Genomic DNA, 24,405 nt, shown 5'->3' with positions numbered 1-24,405 from the left:
GAATGTGATGGAAACGATGAAGAATAATGTAAACAGGTGTATGTTGGAACCACAAAAAATAAATTAAAAACCAGATTATCGGCACACAAATCTGACATTAAATTAAGGAATCAGAATAATACACAAAAACAGCACTTGCAGAACACTGTAAGAACAACAACCATAGACCAAACTTTGATAAAGTACAAATACTTCAAACAGAAAACAACTACAATAGGAGACTTACATTGGAAATGCTACACATAAACAACCTACCAACAACAAAGAGAATTAATTTTAAGAGCGACACAGACAACGCAGCTTACTGTTACAGACACCTTACACAGAAAGAGAGATCGTGCAATAAACTAAAATAAACTCAGTGCAATATTTACATCCGACGACGATAGTGAAGTCTATCATAGTTTTAAGTAAACTTGGCACTAGTTTATTTGTAAGCGATTTTGTCACTTCATTCTGTATAATTAATGTCATTAATTTCAAAATTGTTTGTAGATTATCCTGAAGATGCAATTTAAAACAATTGCGAAATATTGATCCTGAAAAATAAAAAAGACCTCAAGCTCGAAAAAAATATATTGTTTTATTATATAAGAATCAAAAGGTCGAACAAAACAATATATTATATATATATATATATTATATATATATATTATTATATATATATATATATATATATATATTTTTTATATATATTTATATTAGGTTAATGTTCTAGTTTACTAGTATCTTACGCAGATGAAATGATTACAACAGAGTCTTAGAGCCAAACCCAAACACGAAACAAATCATATAACTATTTTACTATAAAAAAGGGGGTTATATGGGGACGACCCCAAAAAGGGGGCGAATATTTAAAATTTTTGGTAGAGAGATTTGTTACCATATACGACTTCATAATACCAAATTGCAGCGAATTCGGTTGAAAAGCGCACTCAAGAACCCCAAAATACCGAATATTGGGGGGTACCCTTATATGGGGGCTATCAGAAAAAAATGGACCTATATTTATAATTTTTCGTGGAGAGATTTGGTACCTATTAAGAACTCTAAATACTAAATTACAGCCGATTCGGTGGAAAAATAGATCAAAATACTGAAAATTAGGAGGTACCGTTATATGGGTGCTACCAGAAAAAGTGGTCCTATATTTCTAATTTTTTGTGGAGACATTTGGAACCCAATAAGAACTCAATGTACAAAATTTCAGCGTATTCGGTTGAAAAACGTGCTCAAGAACCCCAAAATACCGAATATTGGGGGTACAGTTATATGGGAGCTATGCCTAAACGTGGACCGATATATCCCATCTTCGAACTTGACCTGCCTGCAGACAAAAGACGTCTCTATGCAAAATTTCATCTCCCTATCTCAATTCCTTCAGAAGATATCGTGATTACAACAGACGGACGGTGGAGGGTATAAAAATTGCAGCAAACGAACAGAGGAAAATAATGGCTATCAAGCGTTTTCTAACAAAAGTACGGATGCTACAACAATAATTGGTGCGGAATTGGTTCGAACCAACAATAACTTCATTTTAGACTCAGGCTCTCTTAATCTGTCCCATAATGAAACAAACGAAACGTCGCTCTTATCGGTGTGGTAAAACATTAAAATATTACAGGTCAGTTTCGGGTACAAGGAAGGGATGTAATTCATGTTACTTAATTAGCTGGCTTGTGACAGAACGTTTGTTCCATAAGGCGAGCTTAAAAAAAGATTTCCAGGCACGTCGGTTTTGCGCGCGGCTTATCCAATTTAAAACCCATGTTCCGTGATGTTGTGAATATGTCATTTGAGCTGGGCATCCTCATCCATTCTAACGACATGACCTACCCAAAGTAGTTGCTACAGCTGGATACGCCTGACTATGTCGATGTCCGAGAATAGATGGTCGCAGGTTGGCCCATAGATCTTCCGAAGAATTTTTCTCTCAAACACTCCAAGAGCTGTCTCATCTGCTTACGCAAGTACCCATGCTTCAGATCCATATAACAGCACGAGTAGTATGAGCGTCTTGTAGAGTTTTAGTTTGGTATGGCGAGGTGGCCTTGTTCTTGAATAGCTTACTCAGGACATAGTAGCATATGTTGGTCAGCACAATACTTCTCCGGATTTCAAAGCTGATGTTATTAGTTTTGTTTATAGCGGTACCGAGGTATATACAATCGTTCACTACCTCGAAGCTTGTGCGTTATACCGTCAGCTTGGTCTTCTCACCATTTACTGCCAGACCCACTTCGGCTGACTTCTTCTCAATTCGTTCAAAGATGGCTGTTACCACTCGCAATGTTCGACCCTTTATGTCGATGTCGTCGACGTAGGCGAATAACATGTGTAGTTTGGTGTACAGAGCGTCATTTCTGTTCACATTTGCATCTCGTATGACATTTTCCAGCAGGATGTTAAACAGTCATCCGACAAACTGTCACCTTGTCTGAATCCTCGTTCGGTATTGATGGGCTCTGGACGCTGTTTTCCAACATTAACTGCTGACCTTATTCCAGTTAAAGTTATCCTGCTAAACGTATTAATTTTGCAGTAATTCCAAACATCGTGTCGATGTATTTTTCGTAGATCTTTTCCAGGATTTGGCGCAGTGCAAAAATCTGGTCTATGTTGGATTTGCCAGGTCTAAAGTCGCATTGGTATGGTCCAAGAATGTAATTGAACCTTAGCTTCAGTCGGTTATACAGCACGCTGGATAGATCATTATATGCGATGGGAAGAATACTAATTCCTCTATAGTTGGCACATATTGTCTTGTCTCCTTTTTTGTGCACGGGACACGTTATTCTGAGGTTCCAATCATTGGGCATGGGTTTCTTGATGGTGGTCTTTGGTATCCAATTGTTGCTATTGTAGCAGCTTGTAGGTAGTGGGCAATTTTTTGCCATTGTGCTTCTATATTATTTTCGGTACATGGAGTCCTGTTCCGAATAATCACATGTGTCTTACTACACGAAAAATATTGCATTGACTAGCGTAGCTGCAGTACAGTGCCAATAGGAACACATCCAAATCCTTAATTGGAGCCGTAATCAGAGTACGGAAGCCTTCTGGAATCCCCTTCTCAAAATCAGCCTCACCGTAACTTTTGACACAGCAGATTTTTAAAGTAACTCCTGATAATGACACATTTTTATGCATTTATTTGCAACAGGCTCAAATTAACCCAGTTGTCAGACTACAGCGAAAAAGGTGTACATTGGCACGATGAAATCCATGCAACAACTGGCAGTCTCCAAAGCCATAAATGGCTGAAGATACAATAAAGTCCTACTCCAACATCCTCCTGCAATTTCGGACAGTAAGAAGTTTCTTCCTAGGCAAACCCGTTCGATTCTGGCACATTTAATTTTCCGTCCTAGCCTACAAGTCAATTGCCTATAGACTTATGGTTAAAGCCAATAAAAGTGGCATAATTTCTCCGGTTACCCTCTTCAAATTCTAATTCCTAATTGATAATTAATATATTTTCTATTTTCTAACAATATTTTCAGGAAAGAAGTTTCACACACAGTTAAACTGTTACAATAACAACTAGTTTCCACATTCCAATTTAAAAAAATGTGAACTTTACGTTTAAAAAAGCTGGACATTCAAAATATACATGTAAAATCAATTGGGTTTTTATATGGGTTTAGATTAGATTAGATTTAGATGGATGATTTGACAACCTACCGAAATTTGGAAGTTCATATGGACCGATAACCTCCTACCTCCTAATTGGACCGATATATTTTAATTCCAATACCAAGCATCTTAAATATTCCGAACTCTATCGGAATTTCAACAGACGTTGGCCGAGTAAGACTCGGGTCTTTTCTGATCGTAAACCCCTCTGTCGTGGAAACGACAGAGCAATAGGGCTGTGACAGCAACAACAACATGAGTAAATTAGGGGCAACAACTACGTCGCTACCAACTTCTAGAAAAAATATATGAAGAGATATCAGTATTATGAGAATATATGCGTTAGTTATTTTTACCGATAGTATGCCGCGCTGCCTAAAATGAATGAATGGCTAAATGAATGGAAAGCCTCTTTCAGGCCGAGTTTGAATTGTTAGGAAATAAATTGGTGTGAAGGACAGTCATAAGTGGAGTTCCAGAATAAACCAGTAAGGAAAGATCAAAAGTCGGGCGGGCCGACTGTACGATACACTTTACCACTTTGGGTACAATATGATGATAATATGTACAATATCCTTTAGATAGAAGAGGCATAGCATTTTTGAAAGACCATTGAAATGGAATCAGGTGAAATTAAATTTGTGGCCTACATACACAAACCTTCGGAGTTTGGTGCACCATTTACCTAAAATCGGACGAAAATATATAGGTGAGCTATATCTAAATCTGAACCAATTTCAACAAAACTTGAGCTGGGCTTAATTCAGTACACTGTGTAAAATGTTGTACCAATCGGCCTTTGAGGCTTTAAATTGCATTTTTTGAAAGAAAGAAATAATAATAAATATTGGGAAATATTTCTAAATCTGAACCGATTTGCCCCATTTTAATAGGTTTCGTCCTTAGATCAATTTTAATAGGTTTCGTCCTTAGTGACTTGTGTCAAATTTCATACAAATCGGATCATAAATGCGACCTGTACATTGTTCATAAGAACACATGAACAGACGGACATGCATAAATCAACTCAGAAAGTGATTCTATGCATATTCTCAAACATATGCGCAAAGATATAATACCCTGCACCACAGAGCGGTGAAGGGTATAATGACGTTAAAGGCCAGCCGTTCTTTTCACTTGGATCAGTCCACCGATCCATAATTTTTTCTATTAGCAGATCGCCCAGGTGACATTGGGCAGTATAGCCAATTACTGACCACCGATTTTGTTCTAATGTTCGTACAGCAGAAACCAAATTTTATAGACATATGTGTTCTGTTTCAGCTCTATATATTAGGCTAATATGCGACCTCATTATGCAGCGGAAGCATTCAATTTACGAAATGAGCCGGGGAGTCGAAGAAATACTAGAGGGACTGTCCATATTTACAGATAATCCGAAGAAGGCGCATATTAGGAGTAATTATGAATTCCTACAAACTAAAGGAAAATTGTAACGTTGATTTTTTTCAAGCAGAGATTCAGAGAGTAGAGGACATGTGGGTTGAGTTACCAACCCTAACCTCTCCCTTCGCATTTTTTCATTTTCATCTTACTCTCTTTACAACGTCTTTCAGGATGATTGTTTATTACAAAATAATATTAGTTGAGTATTTTCAGTTTGTTTATTGCAAAATAATATGACTATTCTCGAATAATCACCCACGAATGTACAACCACTTGATCATTATTAATACAATAAAAACAAGTACTTTCGAAACAAAAACACCACAATCGAATAGAGGTCATTTAACCCAACTTTCTATTTAATGTGCTATAAAAAAATCTGTGTTTATATTTCATATTGTTTATTATTCAATAAAACAAATTGTTTTTAAACAATTATAATTTTTTTGAAATAAAAACGTTTGTCATTTTAAAAAAATTATCTCCCACGCCTAAATTTGTTTTCGATAATTTGTAAACGATGCATTATTTGTCTGTAACAATTATTAATTCGTAATTGAATATACTACAAAAAATCAATTATTTCGGAGTCAATACACAACTATTAAAGAAATATGAAATCAAAAATTTAAACTGGAAACAACAAATAATCCACATCCCCATATTACAAATAATTTAAAACTGAATGGTCTGCAAATCTTTGATAAAGACATCTATCTATAATCTGATAATTAAGTTTTTTTTTCTAATAAAATATTCTTTCTCTTCATAAAATTCTATTATATAGTTTTTTTATTTAAATTATGCCGTCACATTTCACCTGGCTATGGAATAAAGTCCAAATGTGAACATATGCACATATTAACAAATAATAGAATTAACAATAATAATTACCTTCATACTTAACAAAACAAAGAATGCGTAATTCAATTACTACATCAATTATGAGATATAATAGCTATTTATAAAATAGATTTAAATCAATAAAAAAATACTTTCTAATTAAATAAAAAAGAAAAGTTGTTCGAGGGGAATTTTTAATTGAATAGCTCACAATAAAGGCAATGCGTTTACATAGTTAGATGGATGACAGACCTTGAAATACTCGACATACTTTTGTTTTGTATTTATTTATGAGGATTTTAATAATTAACAACTATTATTTTTTTGTAATTCCCTAGACCATAATTACATGCACTTAATTACATTTAAATGCATTTCAATTTCATTTTCACTTTCACCCTCTATTTCATCATCATTCAACTTTTTGATTATCGCCAGATTAAAATGTCATTTTTTATTACAATTTCCCACTCACCTTTCTGTTGTGGGTTCCGCACATATGAGCGGTTGTTTTAATTCTATCACCTGACCATTTTTCTCTTTCAATTCACCATTTTCCATATAATATTGTACCAATTCAGGTAATGTTGCAAACTTTTCACCTAGGGAATTAGATAAAGAATAATTGTTTAATATTTATTTGTAAATTAAAATGATTACGAAAACTTACCTCCATAGAGATCGAAAAAATCACCATTATTTTGTATTTTTATGTGTGTCACTTCTTGACCCCTTCGTACAGATAATGTAAATGCACCGGGATTTGAAGAGGACAAACGGGCCAAAAATGAACCATCGAAACCTTGTTCCAACAGCAATTTTTCAGCTTCGATGCCCGATATTGTGGGATGAAACCATCTGTAAAAATAAGAATTTGAATTAATTAAATAATCTTAAAACCAATAATTATGTTTGAAGGTTTCCTAAACCGATCGATTTAGGAACTAAACGAGACTCTTTGGGGACGAACGATGGGAATACTTTAAATAAAAAGGACTTATTTGGTTCAGCGACAGGAAATGAAAAATAATTCTAAAATGAAATAATTGAAAATATTTCAAAAAATTTTTCAAAGCCAACCAAAATATAAACTAGAGTGTATTGTTGCTTTCCTCATCTCGATGCACATAAATCCCAAATTACACTTTTTTATGAGGCTTGTACTCAATATTTGTAATTTTCCGGACATTTTCTGAAATTTTTTACTGTTATGTATTTTTAATTTATTTAGTTCATTCTTTGTTTGGATTTTTTATATAAGTTAATATAAGTTATTGGCCATGCTGGCTTTTTTATATTACATTGTATGAAATAAATGAAATGAAATTTCAAAACAAGCTAAAAAAATCCGAACGTGTTCTAGCATTTCTAAATCTTCTTCTACTCTATATAACATGTACTTGCAAACTACACAAAGGAGTTTTAATCTTCTTTAAGAATTTGATCGCCATCGTCCTGCTCGATTCATTATCACCATTAATGTAGTAATCAGTGGATCTGTAGATATAATTGATATCTGCTACGAAGGTTTTTAACTTAGCACATATGCCTCCCAGCCCAGAGAGAGCAAATATGAAAATCGGACGCGCCCATAGGATGCGGTTTTGGGGAAGATCGAGTGCCTCAAATTCTTACTCGAAAAAATGTCCATGAAATCTTCAGGAAAAAATCAAAGGCAAGAGAGTGTCTAAGTCGCATTGAAGACCGTTGCTTACAAGGGGGTTGCATCATGGTCGCCTTTCCGAAACCTTGTGAGGCAACCCCCTTGTAAGCAACGGTTACTTCAACGAGACCCGGTAAGGTAGCGGGAAAAGTCAATACTATCATTTCGAATCAAGGACCGTAAGGACTGTGTTTTTGAATGTTCATAGAAAGGATCTAATTGAAAAAATGTTTAGTAAAAATTCTGTATATAAACAGTTGGACCTGCAGCAGCATTTGGCAACATCAACAATATTCAAAAACTCTTAATGTGGCCTTATCTGCTTATTCTGCTGCAGATATTACTAATATCAGTACAGCTCTTCTAATTACTTGTCGAGATTCCCTTCACCGTGGGTTGTGTTGTGGGTTTCGGCTTTCAATTGTGGTCTATAGAACGACTCCAAAAACACAAAAAATTAGGTTTTCGGTCCACATCATCCCAATATTATTATCTGATCATCACCAAAAATTATAGGCGTTGTACATACCTCGATCTTCATGGAAAATTTCAAAGCGATAGCGCTATATTTCCGCCTTCTAGTATGCTAATGGGTTACTAAATAATATATGAATACGTAAGTCCCCGATTTTAGGGACTTATTTAATTTTATTTTGGGGAGTTCCTTCATTTCGTTGGGGAGTTATTTCATATTACTCTTTAGGGATTTATTTCATAATGAAATAAATTCCCAAATTAATTTTATTTTCTGTTTGGGGACTTATTTCATACTGCCACAATTGCCGGCTTTGGAGTGACCAGAAAAACCGACAAAAATTAAATATTTGGTCCATTTTATCTCCTAAATATTTACCCATCTTTACCAAAAACGAAAGGTTCTTTATTGGGCAGAACCCATCCTACATGCAAAATTTCGTGAAGATTGGTCCATAACTGTGGTCTATATCGTGTTTACAAATTATAATGACAGACGGACGGACGGATACACATGTCTAAATCTAGAATTAGCTAGTCGAGATATGACGATCGATATACTTAAAGGTGGGTCTAGGGCCAATATTTCGCGGCGTTACAAACTTTGTGTCTGTACAAAGCTATAATACCCTGACAACACAGTTGTGTATAACAATTTTCCATCGCATCGGGATGGGAGGACCGGCTTTTAAACTTCGCCTTCAGTACCAACCTATGAATACACCAAAAACGTCAAAGTTTTTTAACAAATAACGAACTATGTATGACATTGGACCAACGAGTAAAACTAATCGACTATATATCGCCAGTCCTGAGATTTGACGATATAGATGTCGTTATACCAAGTAGAGACATGAGGAACCGAAGCAACACTCGTCTGGACGGTCTGGCTGTTTTATAAGAAGGATCCAAGATGGAAGAAGGTACAGGGGCTGGCGTCTGCTGCGAAAGGATAGGCCTTGAGCTTACCTACAAGCTGGATAGCAACTGTAGTGTTTTCCAAGCAAAAATCTTCTCTATTTGGAAGGCAGCGAAATTGATAAAAAGTCTGGATGCAGAGATCGTTGAACCGGTGACTATCTTTGTGGATAGTCAGGCGGCTATTAAAACCATAAAATCCTTTAATATGAAATCTGAGGTCATCCTTGAGTGTAGAACAGTTTTGGAAACGCTCACTTACAGCTATCGGCTGTGTTGTGTACCAGGACACCGTGACATTATGGGTAATGAAAAAGCAGACGAATTAGCAAGACGAGGATCTCAATCTACTGATCTAGCAATCGATTGCTCAATCAAACCACCCATATGTCATATTTTTCAGAACTTTGAGGCGATCTTCGACGAACGAGCCTATGAACTATGGCACAAGGAACCTAGGTGCAATGTGTCAAGATCTATCTGGCCGACACTGTCAACCAAGAGCCGAAATTAGAGTAATGACAGGAGTCACTACTGGTCATTGCAATATCAGGGCCTTTACCAGTAAATGAGACCATGATGTTACTGATTATTGCAGACTCTGTGCTGACGACAAGGAGACGGAGACAATTGAGCATCTGCTGTGTCGCTCTCCAGTTCTGTCCTACAGACAGCACAGACTAGTGGGTTCTCACTATGGAACCTGCATTAATCTACAACATCATTAGAAACCTAAAGTGTTTTTCTGTCCAATTTATTTAGCCATCGAAACTATTCCCACCGTACTCCTAATAATAATAGCTTCTTATTCTTTTTTTCCATTAAAACTAATAGTTTGCACGCTCTCTACAATGTAACAATCATTGGATAAGGATAAAAATAGAAAAATAAATAAAAAATATTACACAAACTGCCCCTCTAGTAGTGTAACTTCGGGTAATGTGGACCACCATTTCCTTTTTTGGATATTGTGGGCGTACCAACGGTAAAAAATTAAAACAAATTGTTTTCACGGCATAGTAGATTTGTCGTCTAAATATATTCCAGGTCAAACATAATACACATTTAACTATACAAATGTTACTGCATTATATTAAAAAAAAAAAACTGAAAACTGCGAATAAAAATAACTTGGCGGGTAATGTGGACCAGTAAGTTAAAAGTTAGGTTGTGAATTGGTTGTGGTAAATTTCAATTTATTGCGACCTTGGATACCAATGAATGCAAAAGTATATGGGTATTATTTGGAATAGCCCCCATTTAGGCGGACCGCCCCATTTGCGGTATATTGAAGGCCCTAGCTATAATATCCAACCGAAGCAGCTGTAATTTCGCATATCGAGTTTTCAGAGGATAGAATACCTCCTTATAGAAATGTTTTTAATATGGGGCCATGTTTGGAACTTGTCCCATGAAAATGTCCCGGTTTTTTATAGTGGTCCACATGTATATAATATGTTTGTTTTTATTTATTGGGAAAACATATATTAAGGCAGCATTGACATAGCGTTTTCTTAGATATGGGGGTGGTCCGCATAGCCCACATTACCCGAAGTTACTCTACTAATAGTAAACCATTTCAAACGATGCATTACCAGCCCTTAATATTGACTCGAAAATATCGAAACTGCAAAAAACTTCACGGAAAAACAAAAATATGGTAATTGAATACATATTCCAATATGAAACGTCCCACCCTAATATTTATATTAAAAGTAATATTAGAATTTCACCGCTAATTAATACGAAACCATCGTTAAAAATGTCATTCAAACAATGTTTTAATGGCATAATAGCAGCAGCAACAACAACAAACATGAACAATGATTTGGAAACCGTTTTATGTTGAACAAAACAATGAATTTCGTTTTGTGACAAATAAAATTAATTAATGACTTTAGAAATCATCATCAATGTTTGAAACGATTATGCTGAACAGTTGTTTTGTATTATCGTATTAGAAATAGAAACGTTTTGTGTTGTTGACAACAACGGTGATATGTGAGTCTGATGACTTTTTGAAATTCAAAAACTTATTGTTCAAAAGGTGTTTAAAAATCATAGAAATGTAATAGGAATCTATAACGGAATATAAATCTAGTAATTTCTGATCAAAGGCATAATGTTCGTACGATGACAAAAATTATAATTCATTCCTAGAAGTTTTAGACATCTGGATTAAATCAATTTTGCCAATCCTTTACAATTTTTTGAACCTTTGATAATTTCAGATCGAATGATAAAAAGAATTAAAATCCACTAATTTTGTTGGAGAAAAAATGTTGAATTTAGAAAATTTGATCGTTCCGACACTAGCATTCCATCGAAACTGATTATCAGAAAGCAACACTCTAATGCTCTGAAAATTCAAGTCGAGTCGGGGAATTCAAGATAACTTGCATTATACCTGAAATAATGTTTCGCAGTTCGAGGTTAAGTTCTATTGGTACCTAATAATAAAAAAATGCGTTAGTTGCATTTTATATACGCTTCCTTCCAAATAAACACCTTTTATACTTTTTTAAATGTAACCCAATTTCCCTAACATTCCTTAAAATCACCAAAATCGTTAAAATATCTACGAAAAACACCACACATTGGCATCACTGTTTTAGAATCAAAGAAGAAGAAAAAAATCAAAACAACAACAATGCGGGTTCCATCCACAACAAAGTCTCTCACACAACAAATAATGTTCAACCAACCAAAAAAAGGGGGAGGTGGAGGTGGTGGACTGCAGCGTCATCAACAAGAAACGAAAAATACACACGACGATTTGTATACGAATTCCCAAAAACAAAAACAATAATGACACAAAGCAGAGCAGCGGCGACTGCAGCAGCGATGAAACGAAAAAACAAGAACAACAAAACACAATAAATAGCGAAGGACAAATTGACCCTAGATAAGGAATTCTACCAAGCATCCTTATAGTATTTCCGTTGCAAACTAAAATATGCAACATATGGATTGTATTTTTGGCCGTCAGTTGGTCCAATTGTTGGTTCTAATCAGATTTTTCATTCGTTCGTGAACATGCAAGTCCCCAACGCAAATCATAAGGGCGTGGGGGAAAACACCAAAGGCTTTTTCTTAACTACATTTTTTTCACAGAATTTTCCATTTGCATTATTTGAAAAATCACTCATCTCCCAATTCTCGGAAGGGGAGTAGCAGCTAACTAGCTCCCCATTCTCATATTGCACACACACATATATTATTTTTTGTTTCTTTTTTGCAAAGATTTTTTCTTCGCAGTGTCGTTTTTTGCATTACAACAAAATTTCTTTGGGGTGCTCTTGCCCCAAGATTTCATTGGGACTCTGGGCTGTATTTTTTTTCTTCGTTTCATTCTTTTAACAATTCACATCACATGCAACTTTCTCTCGCTGTTTCTTTTGTATTACCTTCGCGATGACATTTTCTTCGTTGTATTAAATAAAAAACAATCCGTTATGCGTTATTTTTTTAATAATAATTTATTAAACAAAAATTAAAATTCTCAACACTTGTTCCGTAGCAGAGTTCCGAGCCATACTAGGGATAAATAGATCGACTTTCGACTAATCGATTAATCGACTTTTTGTATTGAAAAGTCGAAGTCGACTTTTTGATCCATGGAGTATAAGAAGCAATCGTTATCGGCAATTTTGTAAAAAAAGCCCCAAGCTGTCAATTTTTTTGTTTATATTTTCATACGATTGAGTCAAAATTGAAAACAATTTGACAGATCGAGTAAAATCATATGGCCTTATCGGACTACCTTATTATTGAGCCTTGTTTTGATCTTTGAGGAAATCACAAAGTCGACTTTTCAAGATCGACTTTCAATTTTCTTAATAAAGGGCTAAGCGTGGTTTTATATTTGTCGGGATCGGGATCGGTGTTGAGAGTTTCTCTCTCTCTCTCAGTGGTAAATTGTGAATTGTGTTGGAAAACATTACCACAGGTAGGAACAAAAAAGTACGAAAAGGTACCTAAAATTCTACTTCAAATGATAATAAATTATAATTATGGAGAAATATTGGCCAATATTTATACCAGTTAGTTGCATAAATAACATATGATATAATTTAAGCGTAAATGTATTCACGAATAATAAAAAAAATAAATTTTTGTTTTGGTACGTTTATGTCAATTCGTACCTTTTGTGAACAAAAAGTACGTCTGCTACAAAATTAAAAATAGCGCAACTCTAATTACTCTCTCAAGAGAGAAAAACTCTCAACACCGATCCCGATCCCGACAAATATAAAACCACGCTAAGCAGAATATTCGCGTTGAGCCATCCATCGCGTTACGTGTACAACAACCACAAGGAAACGATATGTGTTTGTGTTATCGTTTCCTTGTGGTTGCGAGCATTCTGCTTAGCCCTTTAAGTACTTAGTTTATTATACCAAAGCCAAAATTGTCTAAAAATTGCACATTTCAGAACACAACAACATTTATATAAAAAAATCAAAATTTTTGTCGATTTTACATCTATATACCGGTAGCAGTTTGACATTGAATATTAACGTCAGCTAGATCGCTGAGAATTCCAACTCTGTTGTTATCCTGAGGATCATGTTTAATGGTGATTCCATATAGAAATTCGAGATTCTAGCTATATATGTTGAAATAGAACTAATTTTAGTAAAGTTTAGTATTTTTCGTACACTTATAGGTCGAATTTCCAAAAACCCTTTTGTACATTTTTCGAACTTTGCGTCTTGACCCACATTGCAAATTTCTGTTAGTTCTAGCTCTTCCCGTTTGCTTAATACAAAGGGTATCATATTTTCTACTTTTCGTACGCTTCTAGTTCTAATTTAAAAAACCCAACCTTATCTCATGCCCTGTAGAGTTTCGAGCTATTATCGGCATTATATGAAAGACGTCAACACGTCATCGGCGTTATTAATGAATGATGAATACTAGGGGGAAATGTGATATCATTGCAAAGTGAATGCATGAATGTAATGCTTAACGGTCATGCCGAAATTGTTAATAAATATATTTTATGGAATTTTCAAATACTGATGGACCGAAAATATGAGGGCTACGTAACATAAAATCAATTCTTGATCGGAATTTGAGGGATTCAAATAAATAAAGGAAGTAATTAAAGAAAGACATACGAATATGACCCGAATTGCTCCTTTAGTCAATGCCAATAAAATTAAAAAAAAAATAAAGACATACGAATATGATCCGAGTTGCTCCTTTGGCTAATGCCAAATAAAAAGTAAACAGAAACGTTGTTGAGTGAGATGAACTTTCAAAATACCAAATATGGATCGGGAAAGTTATTAGCCCACTTATAACCTGGTAAGTAGCTGCCCGGAACAGACGAAATACAAAATCTTTTGAGGTAATTTTTTTTATCACGTATTGCTCTAAATTGAAGGTTTATCTGCATAAGTACGGTATTTATCGTAACCTCATAATAAGGCAAATGATATCAAATCGCATGATCTTAGTGGCCAGTTGATATCGCCACGACAAGAAATTTCACGGCCATGAAATGTCTTTTGCAAACCGCCATTGTCGCTCGAGTTGTGTGGTATGTGGCACCGTCTTCTTGAGACCACATATTCCCTGAATGATATTCCTCAATAGTAGGCAAAAAAGTCGGTTATGTTATAACCATAAAGCTGTGAAGTGACGGTGACAGTCGTTCCATCGTCGTTTTTAAAGAAGTAATGTCCAATCACACCTTCGGACCAAAGACGCTCCAAACAGTAATTTCTTCAGAATGTAATGGTCTCTCTTCAATTACTCGAGGAATCCCAGAACCAAACATATGACAACCGAGTGAGTAATGTTCTTCATCGCTGCGGAAAATTTTGTTCGAAAAATTGCCGTAAACCGCCTATTGGCCCCTTTCACGTATCTATGGCGTTGTAGATGGTCAAATGGTTTTAGTTTTTGCGTGAGCTGGACTTTATATGGATGTATATGTGAATCTAAATGTAAAATATACCATTCATTTTCATCAATGTCCATACTTTGTAAACCACGAAATGGATAACCCTTTATGTGCAAAAGTTCAAAGGGTTAAAAACGAGCTATATCGTGATTTCAAAATACGAACATGGCTAAATCAATATAGAATTTTATTCTGATCAAAAATCTTTATAGGGTCTTCGGTGAATACACCTAAGTCTGTTTTTACACGGTAGATCGTCTAAAAAAATTAAAAATATTCAATTTTCAAACCGTGTTATATCAAAACCGTGTACAAAAAGACCGTTTAAAAACAGACTTAGGTGTATTACGCTGTGTGATAAATTCACACTAATCCAATTAGAATATGTTCGATTTACAAATATTCGATAACCGATAATTAAACTGGTCTAATTTCTTTTACCGGGAATAGAGACATCTACACTACAAACGTTCGTTATGTACTAGTACTAATAGGTCCCAGATGTAAGTCAGTAATAGATGTCGCTCTTTGCACTTTAAATTTAAAAGCAAAGTTACAAGGTCCAATACTACAAATAATAATATTTATGTTGAAATTTGTTATTGTTCTTGGAAATTTTAAATACAAATTCATTGTTATTTATTATTATTTTAACGTAAACGATTTTAATATGTTTATAGTGACATCTGTTGTTTCTAAAATTAACTATTAATTAATACGAAAAATAGATGGAGCAATAGCAGTTATATAATTTCTGTGTAGTTACATAAGCTGTTAAAAGATGGCGCAAAATAACTTCATCTTTCAATGAAATTTCAAATTAGGTAAAAATGGTAAAAAAGACATTCACAGTTTAGTATTTGTTAACATTTATTAAAATTTCTTTTCACAATCATATAAACAAAACAAAAAACTCTGAGACTCAGGGAATAGGGACACGTGGAGTAGTTGAACTTTGGACATGCAAGTACCCTCAACATAATTTCAGATTGTGATTTTTTAGATAAAAAATAGACAAAACACTTATTGCTGACAATGTAGTACCGATCGATAGACTCTTAAGTTGTGTACTATAAATTCAAAAGCCGTTCTTGACTATAAAGGTGTTCTGTATGATCTACGACAGAACTTTAATTTTTGTTAGGTTCCATTAAGATAGATGGGATGAAATAGCTGACGAGACGAGAGAAAGCTTGCAATAGATAATCAGCGGAACTTGAATGCAAGTTTTCTAAAACTATATGTCCCGAGTTCTCGCTCCGTAGAACTACTTCGATTTTGTCTCATAGAAAGGGAGATAAAAATCACTGTAGTTGGGAATGAAATAGCTGACGAGACGAGAGAAAGCCGGCAATAGATGATTAGCGGAACTTGCATGCAAGTTTTCTAAAACTATATGTCCTGAGTTCTCGCTCCGTAGAACTACTTAGATTTTGTCTCATAGAAAGGGAGATAAAAATCACTGTAGATAACGGGTCACTGCAGGATTAGATCACTCACATCCATAAAGAACATTAACGTGTACTTTTGCCGTGACATGACTAAAATAACCAACAACTATACACTCTACAAACTTCTGCTGTCCCCCATATTAGGTACCTATAATGAGCTCAATGGAGAAAGGAGAAAATTCGGTACATATTACAGTTTTTCTTTGACAAAGGCGAAAATGCAAGCCAAGCGGCTAAAATTGTGAATGGTGTTTATGGTTCCGATACTGTAACAGCCAATTATGTGCAATTTTGGTTTCGAAGATTCCGTTTAGGAATTTTTGATGTTAAGAATGCACCCTGCGAAGGTAGGCCGGTCGTCGAAAATGTCGATAAAATCGGAGAAATGATCGAAGTTGACCATCATGTTAGCAGTCATAACACCGCCCAAGAGCTAAAAATCTACCATAAAACTGTTTTAAACCATTTACAATTGACTAGAAAGAGCCAGAATTGGCCAACAGGAGAGGTGTCGTGTTCCACACACATATTCAGTGGCTCGCCAGTAACTTCGGGAGCTTGGCTGGGAAGTTTTAATGCATGTGCCATATAGTCCTTACTTGGCACCAAGCGGTTATCATCTTTTTCTTGCATTGCTAAATTTCTTTAATGATAAAAAATTGGGAGGATTGTGAAAATCGACTACTATAGTTTTTTGCAAATAGAGAGCAGGACTTCTATGAGAGAGGCATTATAAAGTTACCTTTAAAATGGCAACAAATCATACAACAAAACGGTGCATATTTGGCCCAAATCGGACATTCCGAAGAATGCTAAATAAAGTCCTATAGTTCATGTAATAATAATGGATTTCTTTTTCTCTAACCTAATATTAAGTAATAAGTCTGTCAGCTTACATGATATTTTGTAAAAAAATTGTACCATGGCCGAAATATCAGGTTATCCAAAAAGCGAATTCATACAAAAGTACAACTCTGTATTTGTACCGAAATTCGTATAAGATTTGAAATATATATTTCATATTTTTACAAATTTATTTTTGAATAAAAATCCATTTCGCCTTTTTTGTAAGGGTATACTAAAGTTGTATACTTAAATTCAAATAAAAAAAATATATTTTGATAAAATATAGGCCTTTATATATAAAACATTACTAAATGTCGTCTGTTTAAACCTCTCGAAAGTGTGTACCCTGCTATTGTATCTACTTGCACATGTGAATCACACAACAGCTGTTACGACTCGTTGCCTCTTCCTGCATTCATAACAAATCAACTAAGCGGTCGCTATGCCTTGCCCCATTTTCGTAACATTGCAGAGTATTCGGTTCGTCGTGCGGTTGCTTTGCTTTGGTAATTTATTTTGTTGTTGTTGAACAAACGAACCAGCCGCTTCACGTGTAGTCCCAGTTCGACCAGACCAATTTCATAATTTTCGAGGAGGTAGAGTGAGGCTATTGTGTCGCAAAAAAGGATACACGAATGTTGCTGACAGCTTTACGGAACGCGATACGTGGCAAAAGCAAAGATCATCTAAAAGAATTACTCATCAATTCGAAAGGAGGTGGTGCTACAGCCGGCAAAGCCATGAGTGCGGCAGAAAATCAGCAGCAACAGCAGTCACCGCAAATGGGAAAGAACAAACCACAAAAAGGTGATAAGCCAATTGTTTTGAGAAAGGAACGTCAGCAACAGGCAGCCAAGAAGAAAGCTGTTCCCTACATCCCTGGGACTGTAACTTTACAAATTTTAGGTGGCGGTGCGAATGGTTCACCCGCCTCGGTTTATTTGTTTACCGATCAATCGCGCTATCTGTTCAATTGTGGTGAGGGTACACAACGTTTGGCCCATGAACATAAAACTAAATTGGCACGACTGGAACAGATATTTGTTACACGCAACACATGGCCCACAATTGGAGGTATACCTGGTTTGGCGTTAACAGTGCAGGATGCTGGTGTCAAAGAGCTGTCCTTACATGGTCCACCATATATCGATAATATTCTGATGTCCATGAAGAAGTTTGTGGTATTGAAAAGTTTACAGGTTAGTGGGATATTCAATTCTGGAATTATTTAATGTTATTAATTTTCTATTTTCTTCAGCTTAAAACTGTCGACTGTACAGTGTCACAAGATTTCGAGGATTCTGTAATGAATGTCAAATGTTTGCCATTATATAGGGCAAAGGCAAATGGCGATGTTACAGAAATCAATAACCAAGAATCTGTGGTCATCTCCTACATATGTACCTTAAAACCCCGCCCTGGTCCATTAAATCTCGAAAAATGTGTTGAACATGGTGTGCCGCCAGGCCCTCTCTTGGGTCTTTTGAAAAATGGCATTGATGTCACCTTGGAAAATGGCACTGTGGTCAAATCTGCAGATGTCAGTGAACCAAATGAGAATCCATTGTCATTTATCTTTCTCGATATACCCTCAGTGGAATTTTTGGAAAATTTAGAAAAACATCACGATTTGTTGGTCAATGCCCGCATTAATCCAGACAATACCCCTGAATTGGCTTTGGTGGTACACTTTACCCCTGCAGAAGTATTGGAGAATAATGTTTACAAAACATTTTTGGAAAAGTTTGCACCCTCGACACAACACATCTTCTTGAATGCATCACAGAATACCTTTTCGGGTTATATAGCCGCCCATCGCATACAATATCAGCTGAATCAATTAAATCCCAAAGTTTTTCCGATTTTGGCGGAGGCAACAAATCTTTTGGGTGGCCTAAGTAGTAAAATGAAGAAAACCAAGCTAGATGATGTGGAGGATGGGGATGCTGTTAATGAAATGGAACCCATTTCTAGATATTCTGAATGTTCTGGATTCGAGCAGAGGTTAAATGATTTGAATACAATGAGTGTTTATCATTTGAGGCCAAGGAAGGGTAAGTGAGGAATTTCGAATGTTGCTAATAGCTATGCGAAATGCAATGAATGGCCAGGTTAAAAATAATCTAAAATAATTACTAATCACTCAGAATGGACGTGGTGCTTTAAACGAGAAAGCAATGGGCACTGAAAACTAACCACAATTTGTGAAGAGAAAATACAAAAAGCCGATAAACTCGTACAAATGTCCATGAACTAAACAAAGACAAACTGTATCGACAATCGATATTGTAACGTTTAAATGGTGACGTTCTTTGTAGATGTAGATAAAAGATGCATTTAAACATCAATTTAATTCAATTTTTTAGTAGAACATCAAAGTCAAGGTATATGTCGGTAAGGGCTATGCCTTGGGAAGAAACCAAAAATAATATTATGTACACATCCGTAGCAAAATGGACAAGAAGGGTCAAAAAAGTATGACTGAGATGAAAGCTATAGGTTTTATATACCAGAAACTCAACCTATCCAGATTTCAAGAGTTGTAAAATTTTAAGAAAAAAAAAAACAAATCTTCCAAAAATGAATTTCAAATAAATTCCAAAGGGGATTCACAGCCTACGACTAAAAGGCATGAGAAGAAGCTTCAGAATTCCGATGACTTAAACATTAATGTAATAATGACAGGTCAAAATCCTAAAGAAATTACTGATACCTCGTCCGAACATGAAGTGTTGGAAAACAATACAGAAAATGAAATTAATGATTTATGTAATAAAAATCGGAGATGTTATAACTTTAGCAGAAAACTTCCAGGGATTTGTTAGTGATGAGTGTCTTTTAAAGCTATTTATAGATTCCCATACAGAGGAAAATAGAGCCAATACCAAAGCGGCTTAGAAATCGGACATTCATCTCAAATTCAATATATAAAAACTATGTCTTAATAGCCCAAGGAATAGGGTTTATATAACAGAAACTCGTACTGTTAAGTTTCAAGAGAAGTAAAATTTAAAGAAAAAGGCCTACGATTAAAAGCCATGAGAAGAAGCTTTAGTATTCCGATGACTTAAATATTAATATATCAATGGCAGGCCAAAATCATGAAGAAATTACTGATATCACGTCCGAACATGCTAATAAATATGAAGATGTGCAGAAGTGTTGGAAAACATTACAGAAAATTAAAGTAATTTTGATGCAATCGAAATCGGACAAAGCCCAAAACTTCCAAAAATTTGTAAGAAAAGCCAATTAGATATCAGACACTCATCTCAAATTCAAAATATAATGCCTTAATAGCTCAAGGAATAGAAACTTATGTTTCAACGACACTATCATACAAGGAAGCAATAAATTCCAATGACAGAAAAAAGGGATTTCAGCAATGGAAAGTGAGATTAAATCATTGAAAGGAAAGAATACTTGGATCCTATGATCAAACATTCAGCCCAGTCGCTAAAATATCAATAATAAGAGCTGCTGCAATAGAAAATTTACATATGCTGCAGTTCGATGTTTCTACAGTTTTTCTATATGGAGAACTGGAAGTTGTTTATATGGAACAAACTGAAGGGTTTAACGATGGCACTAAAAAGACCCAAGATGCTGCCAAGTTATTTTGAAAATTAGGTTTGAATGCAAGTATGACGGATCCATGTTTATACATTAGAGAAAGAAATTGAAATAACTTAATTATAGCATTGTATGTTGATGATAGACTCCTAACAGTCACGGTTAGGTATGAGTTAAAGGAACTTTTAAATGATCCAGAAGATGAATTTAAAACATAACAGAAAGAAGTAAATTTTTTACTTGGACTTAAAATTAAAAACACTGAGGAATACATCAAGGTAAACTAACCAGATTTAAGCTCTGGTTCCCGAGAGAATACACCACGTTTCCACGACAGGTAAAACTTGTACTCGGCCAACGGTCAGTCCATTGTGTAAAAGCAATATGGCTGTTATAACAACAACAAGCGTAGTTTCTTCATTTTTTGCAAATACAAATATGTGTCAACGCCCATAGAAAACCAGTAAAGAAAATAGTAAAGTCGGACCGGGCCAACTATGTGATATACTTTATCACTTTGGCTATATTCAAGAAATACATCCTTACAGGCCTTCAATTTTTGAAGGACCATTGACATGAAATTCTACTAAGTTAAATATCTGATCTGTGTCTATATGTGAACCGACTTAACCCAACGATCCATAACCGGGTATTTTTGTATAAAGTATATATATTCTTGATCAGCGTAAAATTCTCCGTCTTCGCCAAAATTTTGCATAAAGTTGTCTCTTGTCTGCAGGTCCGAAAATGAGCTTTATCTGACCGCGTACCAAACTCCGCTAAAAATTATCAATATCGGTCCACTTTTTCGGCTGGTACGTTCTCCAAAATTGCATCCCAATCGGCCAAAATTTGACTCTTTGGTGCACCATTTGCCAAAAATCGGACGAACATATATATGAGAGCTATGTCTAAATCTGGCACACGTTAGTTTATCCTAACTTCAGTGCATTGTGCAAAATTTGGTGTCAATCGACCTAAATTTGACTCTTTGGTGCACCATTTGCGAAAAATCGGACAAACATATATATTGGAGCTATATCTAAATCTGAACTGATTTCAATAAAACATGGCACAGGTTAGTCTATCCTAACTTCAGTGCGTTGTGCAAAATTTATGTATATCTGGAACCTTAACAAAAGGTCTCAAAGAATTACAAAATTTCAATAAAAAAAACTATTGAACACAATAATACCATTTTAAATCAAATTTTTTACAAGGACATATGTTTTCTTCCTTTCAGGTTTGGATCGAACAGCTGAAGCCAAACTACAACCCAGTGAATATATTAATGAAACTCAAATTTTACCCGATTTCCCTGGTATGTTGGAAAAACTTAAAGTTGATATGAAAGCAACATCCTCCTCTGCTCAAAGTCCAAATGCAAAATATCCCATTATAACATTCCTTGGTACTGGATCCTGCATACCTAACAAGACACGTAATGTTAGTTCCATACTGGTACAATCTCATGAAAATTGTTATGTCCTCTTGGATTGCGGTGAAGGCACCCTGGGTCAGATACAACGAATGTTTGGCATGACCAAAGCAAAGGATATTATACGAAATTTAAAAATTATTTATGTTTCACATTTACATGCCGATCATCATATTGGCTTAATTGGTTTGCTAACCGAACGCATAAAGTTATCAGGTGAATTGAAAGAGCATCTAAAGAAAGTTTTGGTAATGGCACCAAAACAAATTGAACCCTGGTTAAATTTCTATCAAAATTGTATAGACAATATAAAAGATGCTTATGAGCTGATTGGCAATGCTGATATGTTGGATGAGCCAATGAATCTGAAAGAAACGCATCAAGATTTGGGAATTGATGCTATACAAACCTGTATGGTCAAACATTGTCCACATTCATTTGGTGTTAAGCTAAGTATTACTCCCGTTGATGGCACGCAGCAAGAAGAACCCATAACTGTGACCTATAGTGGTGATTCAATGCCCTGTAAAGATCTTGTAGATTTGGGTCTAAATTCTACAATACTCATACACGAAGCCACCATGGAAGATGATTTGGCAGATGAGGCAAAAATTAAAATGCACAGCACAATATCTCAAGCCATACAACAGGGCCAGGCAATGAATGCCAAACATATTATCCTAACACATTTCTCTCAACGTTATGCCAAGTTGCCACGTTTATCGGTGGACGAGAATAATAGCTGTACAATGTCGAATGTTTCGATAGCCTTTGATAATATGCAAATATCATTGGATGATTTGCACAATTTCCATTTAATGTATCCGGTAATGCGTTCTCTGTTTGCCGAACATGCTGAGGAGTTGGAACAGAAGGCCTTAAAGCGTGAAATGAAATTGGAAAGAAAAAGGAAATTAATGAGCACATAATTGTTGGTCGAATGTGTATTGGAATGTGGATTGTTAGCGTAGTTAGTTTTTTGTGTGTATGGAATTGTTATAAATTCACAGGCATTATGTTTCACTTTATTGACTGTAAGAATTGGAAAGAAAAAAAATTATACAATAATAGTATATTTATTATTTTTTTAAATAAAGAAAACTTTGTGGAAAAAGTTAAATGCTAAAAATAATCTATTTTTTATTTTAATGAGATAAAGTATTGGAATATTATGTCTGTTTCAAAACCTGCAAGAATGTACAATTGTTTACTTCCTCAATGATATCTTAAAAATAGTAGAAATTGGTAGATTCTTACAGTACGGGAACAGACCAATTATGTTAAACCTTGATACCAAACGGGCAATGCAATCCGCTCCCCTTCAATTTTCATCCTTTATTTGGGTTATGATACCTTATTGTTATAGAACATAATTAATAACACTACTTTAACCTCTTACAATTTAATTTTATAAAAAAAAAAACAACAAACAACACGGTTTTAATTAAACTCATATTAAGTGTTATACTCTAAAATAGAACATAGTTAAAAATATGACGCTAAAGAAAAAACAACAAACTAAATTACATACATATAAATTAATATGTAAAACGAAAAAGATGAAAAACATGAGAAAAAGATCATAGCCAGGTCGCGCCATAAAGCATAAAATTAATAAACAATTAAAATAATGTTTAAAACGTGATTGCCTTAAAGTGTTTTACAACAAATAACACAATGAGAAAAATCGAACAACAACAACAGCAGCAATAACAACTGCCACAGATATATTGATATGGAAATATGAAAAATAAAAGCTTTAAACAATTGTTCAGTTACAACCACAAAAAAAAAACGACTAGTCTATAGGTAACTGCTACAAGATGATAAACATAGCTAACAACACTACTAGCAGCTATGACACTCTGACAAATAACAAGCTAATAATAATAGTTTTTTAGCCACTCATTTGTATGGCACAACTACAACTGACACCATCAAATGCAAGAAAAGACTCCAAGACGTCAGTGGAAGTTATGTTTTTTGCATTTGCTTTAAGAGTTCAAAACAATGCACAATTTGTTGTAAAGGGTGTGCATTTTTGGAATGTTATATTTTCTAAATATGTCATTACAACATTCATAGGAACAATAATATGTCTTCCAAATATGCATTTTTAGTGTCAATAAATGTATTTCTTCATTCAGCTGTGCAAAATTCATATTTTCGTAGAATATAAACATTATTATGTACTTTTTTTGTCAATTTAGCTGTGCTCAATTTTTTAACTGCTTTGCAA

At 34.9% G+C, this 24,405-nt stretch overlaps 2 protein-coding genes across 3 annotated transcripts in view; one reads left to right on the top strand and one right to left on the bottom strand.

Moving 5' to 3' along the window:
- Positions 1 to 12,484, bottom strand: part of LOC133330984 (tyrosine-protein phosphatase corkscrew-like) — a 107,483-nt gene extending 94,999 nt beyond the window's left edge. For both annotated transcript variants that reach the window (XM_061539382.1, XM_061539383.1), the window contains exons 1-3: positions 12,352 to 12,484; positions 6,560 to 6,747; positions 6,365 to 6,491 (exon numbers count right to left, since the gene is read on the bottom strand). In XM_061539382.1, coding sequence (XP_061395366.1) covers positions 6,365 to 6,491; positions 6,560 to 6,747; positions 12,352 to 12,365 — 329 coding nt within the window. In that variant the 5' untranslated portion in view covers positions 12,366 to 12,484. The remainder of the gene's footprint in view (positions 1 to 6,364; positions 6,492 to 6,559; positions 6,748 to 12,351) is intronic.
- Positions 12,485 to 17,767: 5,283 nt separating this feature from the next.
- LOC133330977 (ribonuclease Z, mitochondrial) lies at positions 17,768 to 23,095 on the top strand. The gene is made up of 3 exons (XM_061539374.1): positions 17,768 to 18,354; positions 18,414 to 19,209; positions 21,972 to 23,095. The coding sequence occupies exons 1-3, from the start codon at positions 17,791 to 17,793 to the stop codon at positions 23,093 to 23,095; spliced, it is 2,484 nt and encodes an 827-aa protein (XP_061395358.1). The 5' UTR covers positions 17,768 to 17,790.
- The last annotated feature ends 1,310 nt before the right edge of the window (positions 23,096 to 24,405 follow it).

This window comes from Musca vetustissima, unplaced genomic scaffold (genome assembly GCF_032173495.1).
Source record: "Musca vetustissima isolate MV318-11 ecotype Yass unplaced genomic scaffold, APGP_CSIRO_Mvet_v1 utg16925, whole genome shotgun sequence".
Lineage (NCBI taxonomy): Eukaryota > Metazoa > Arthropoda > Insecta > Diptera > Muscidae > Musca > Musca vetustissima.
Note: the sequence above shows the minus strand (reverse complement) of the source record. Positions and strands in the feature narration are given on the sequence as shown.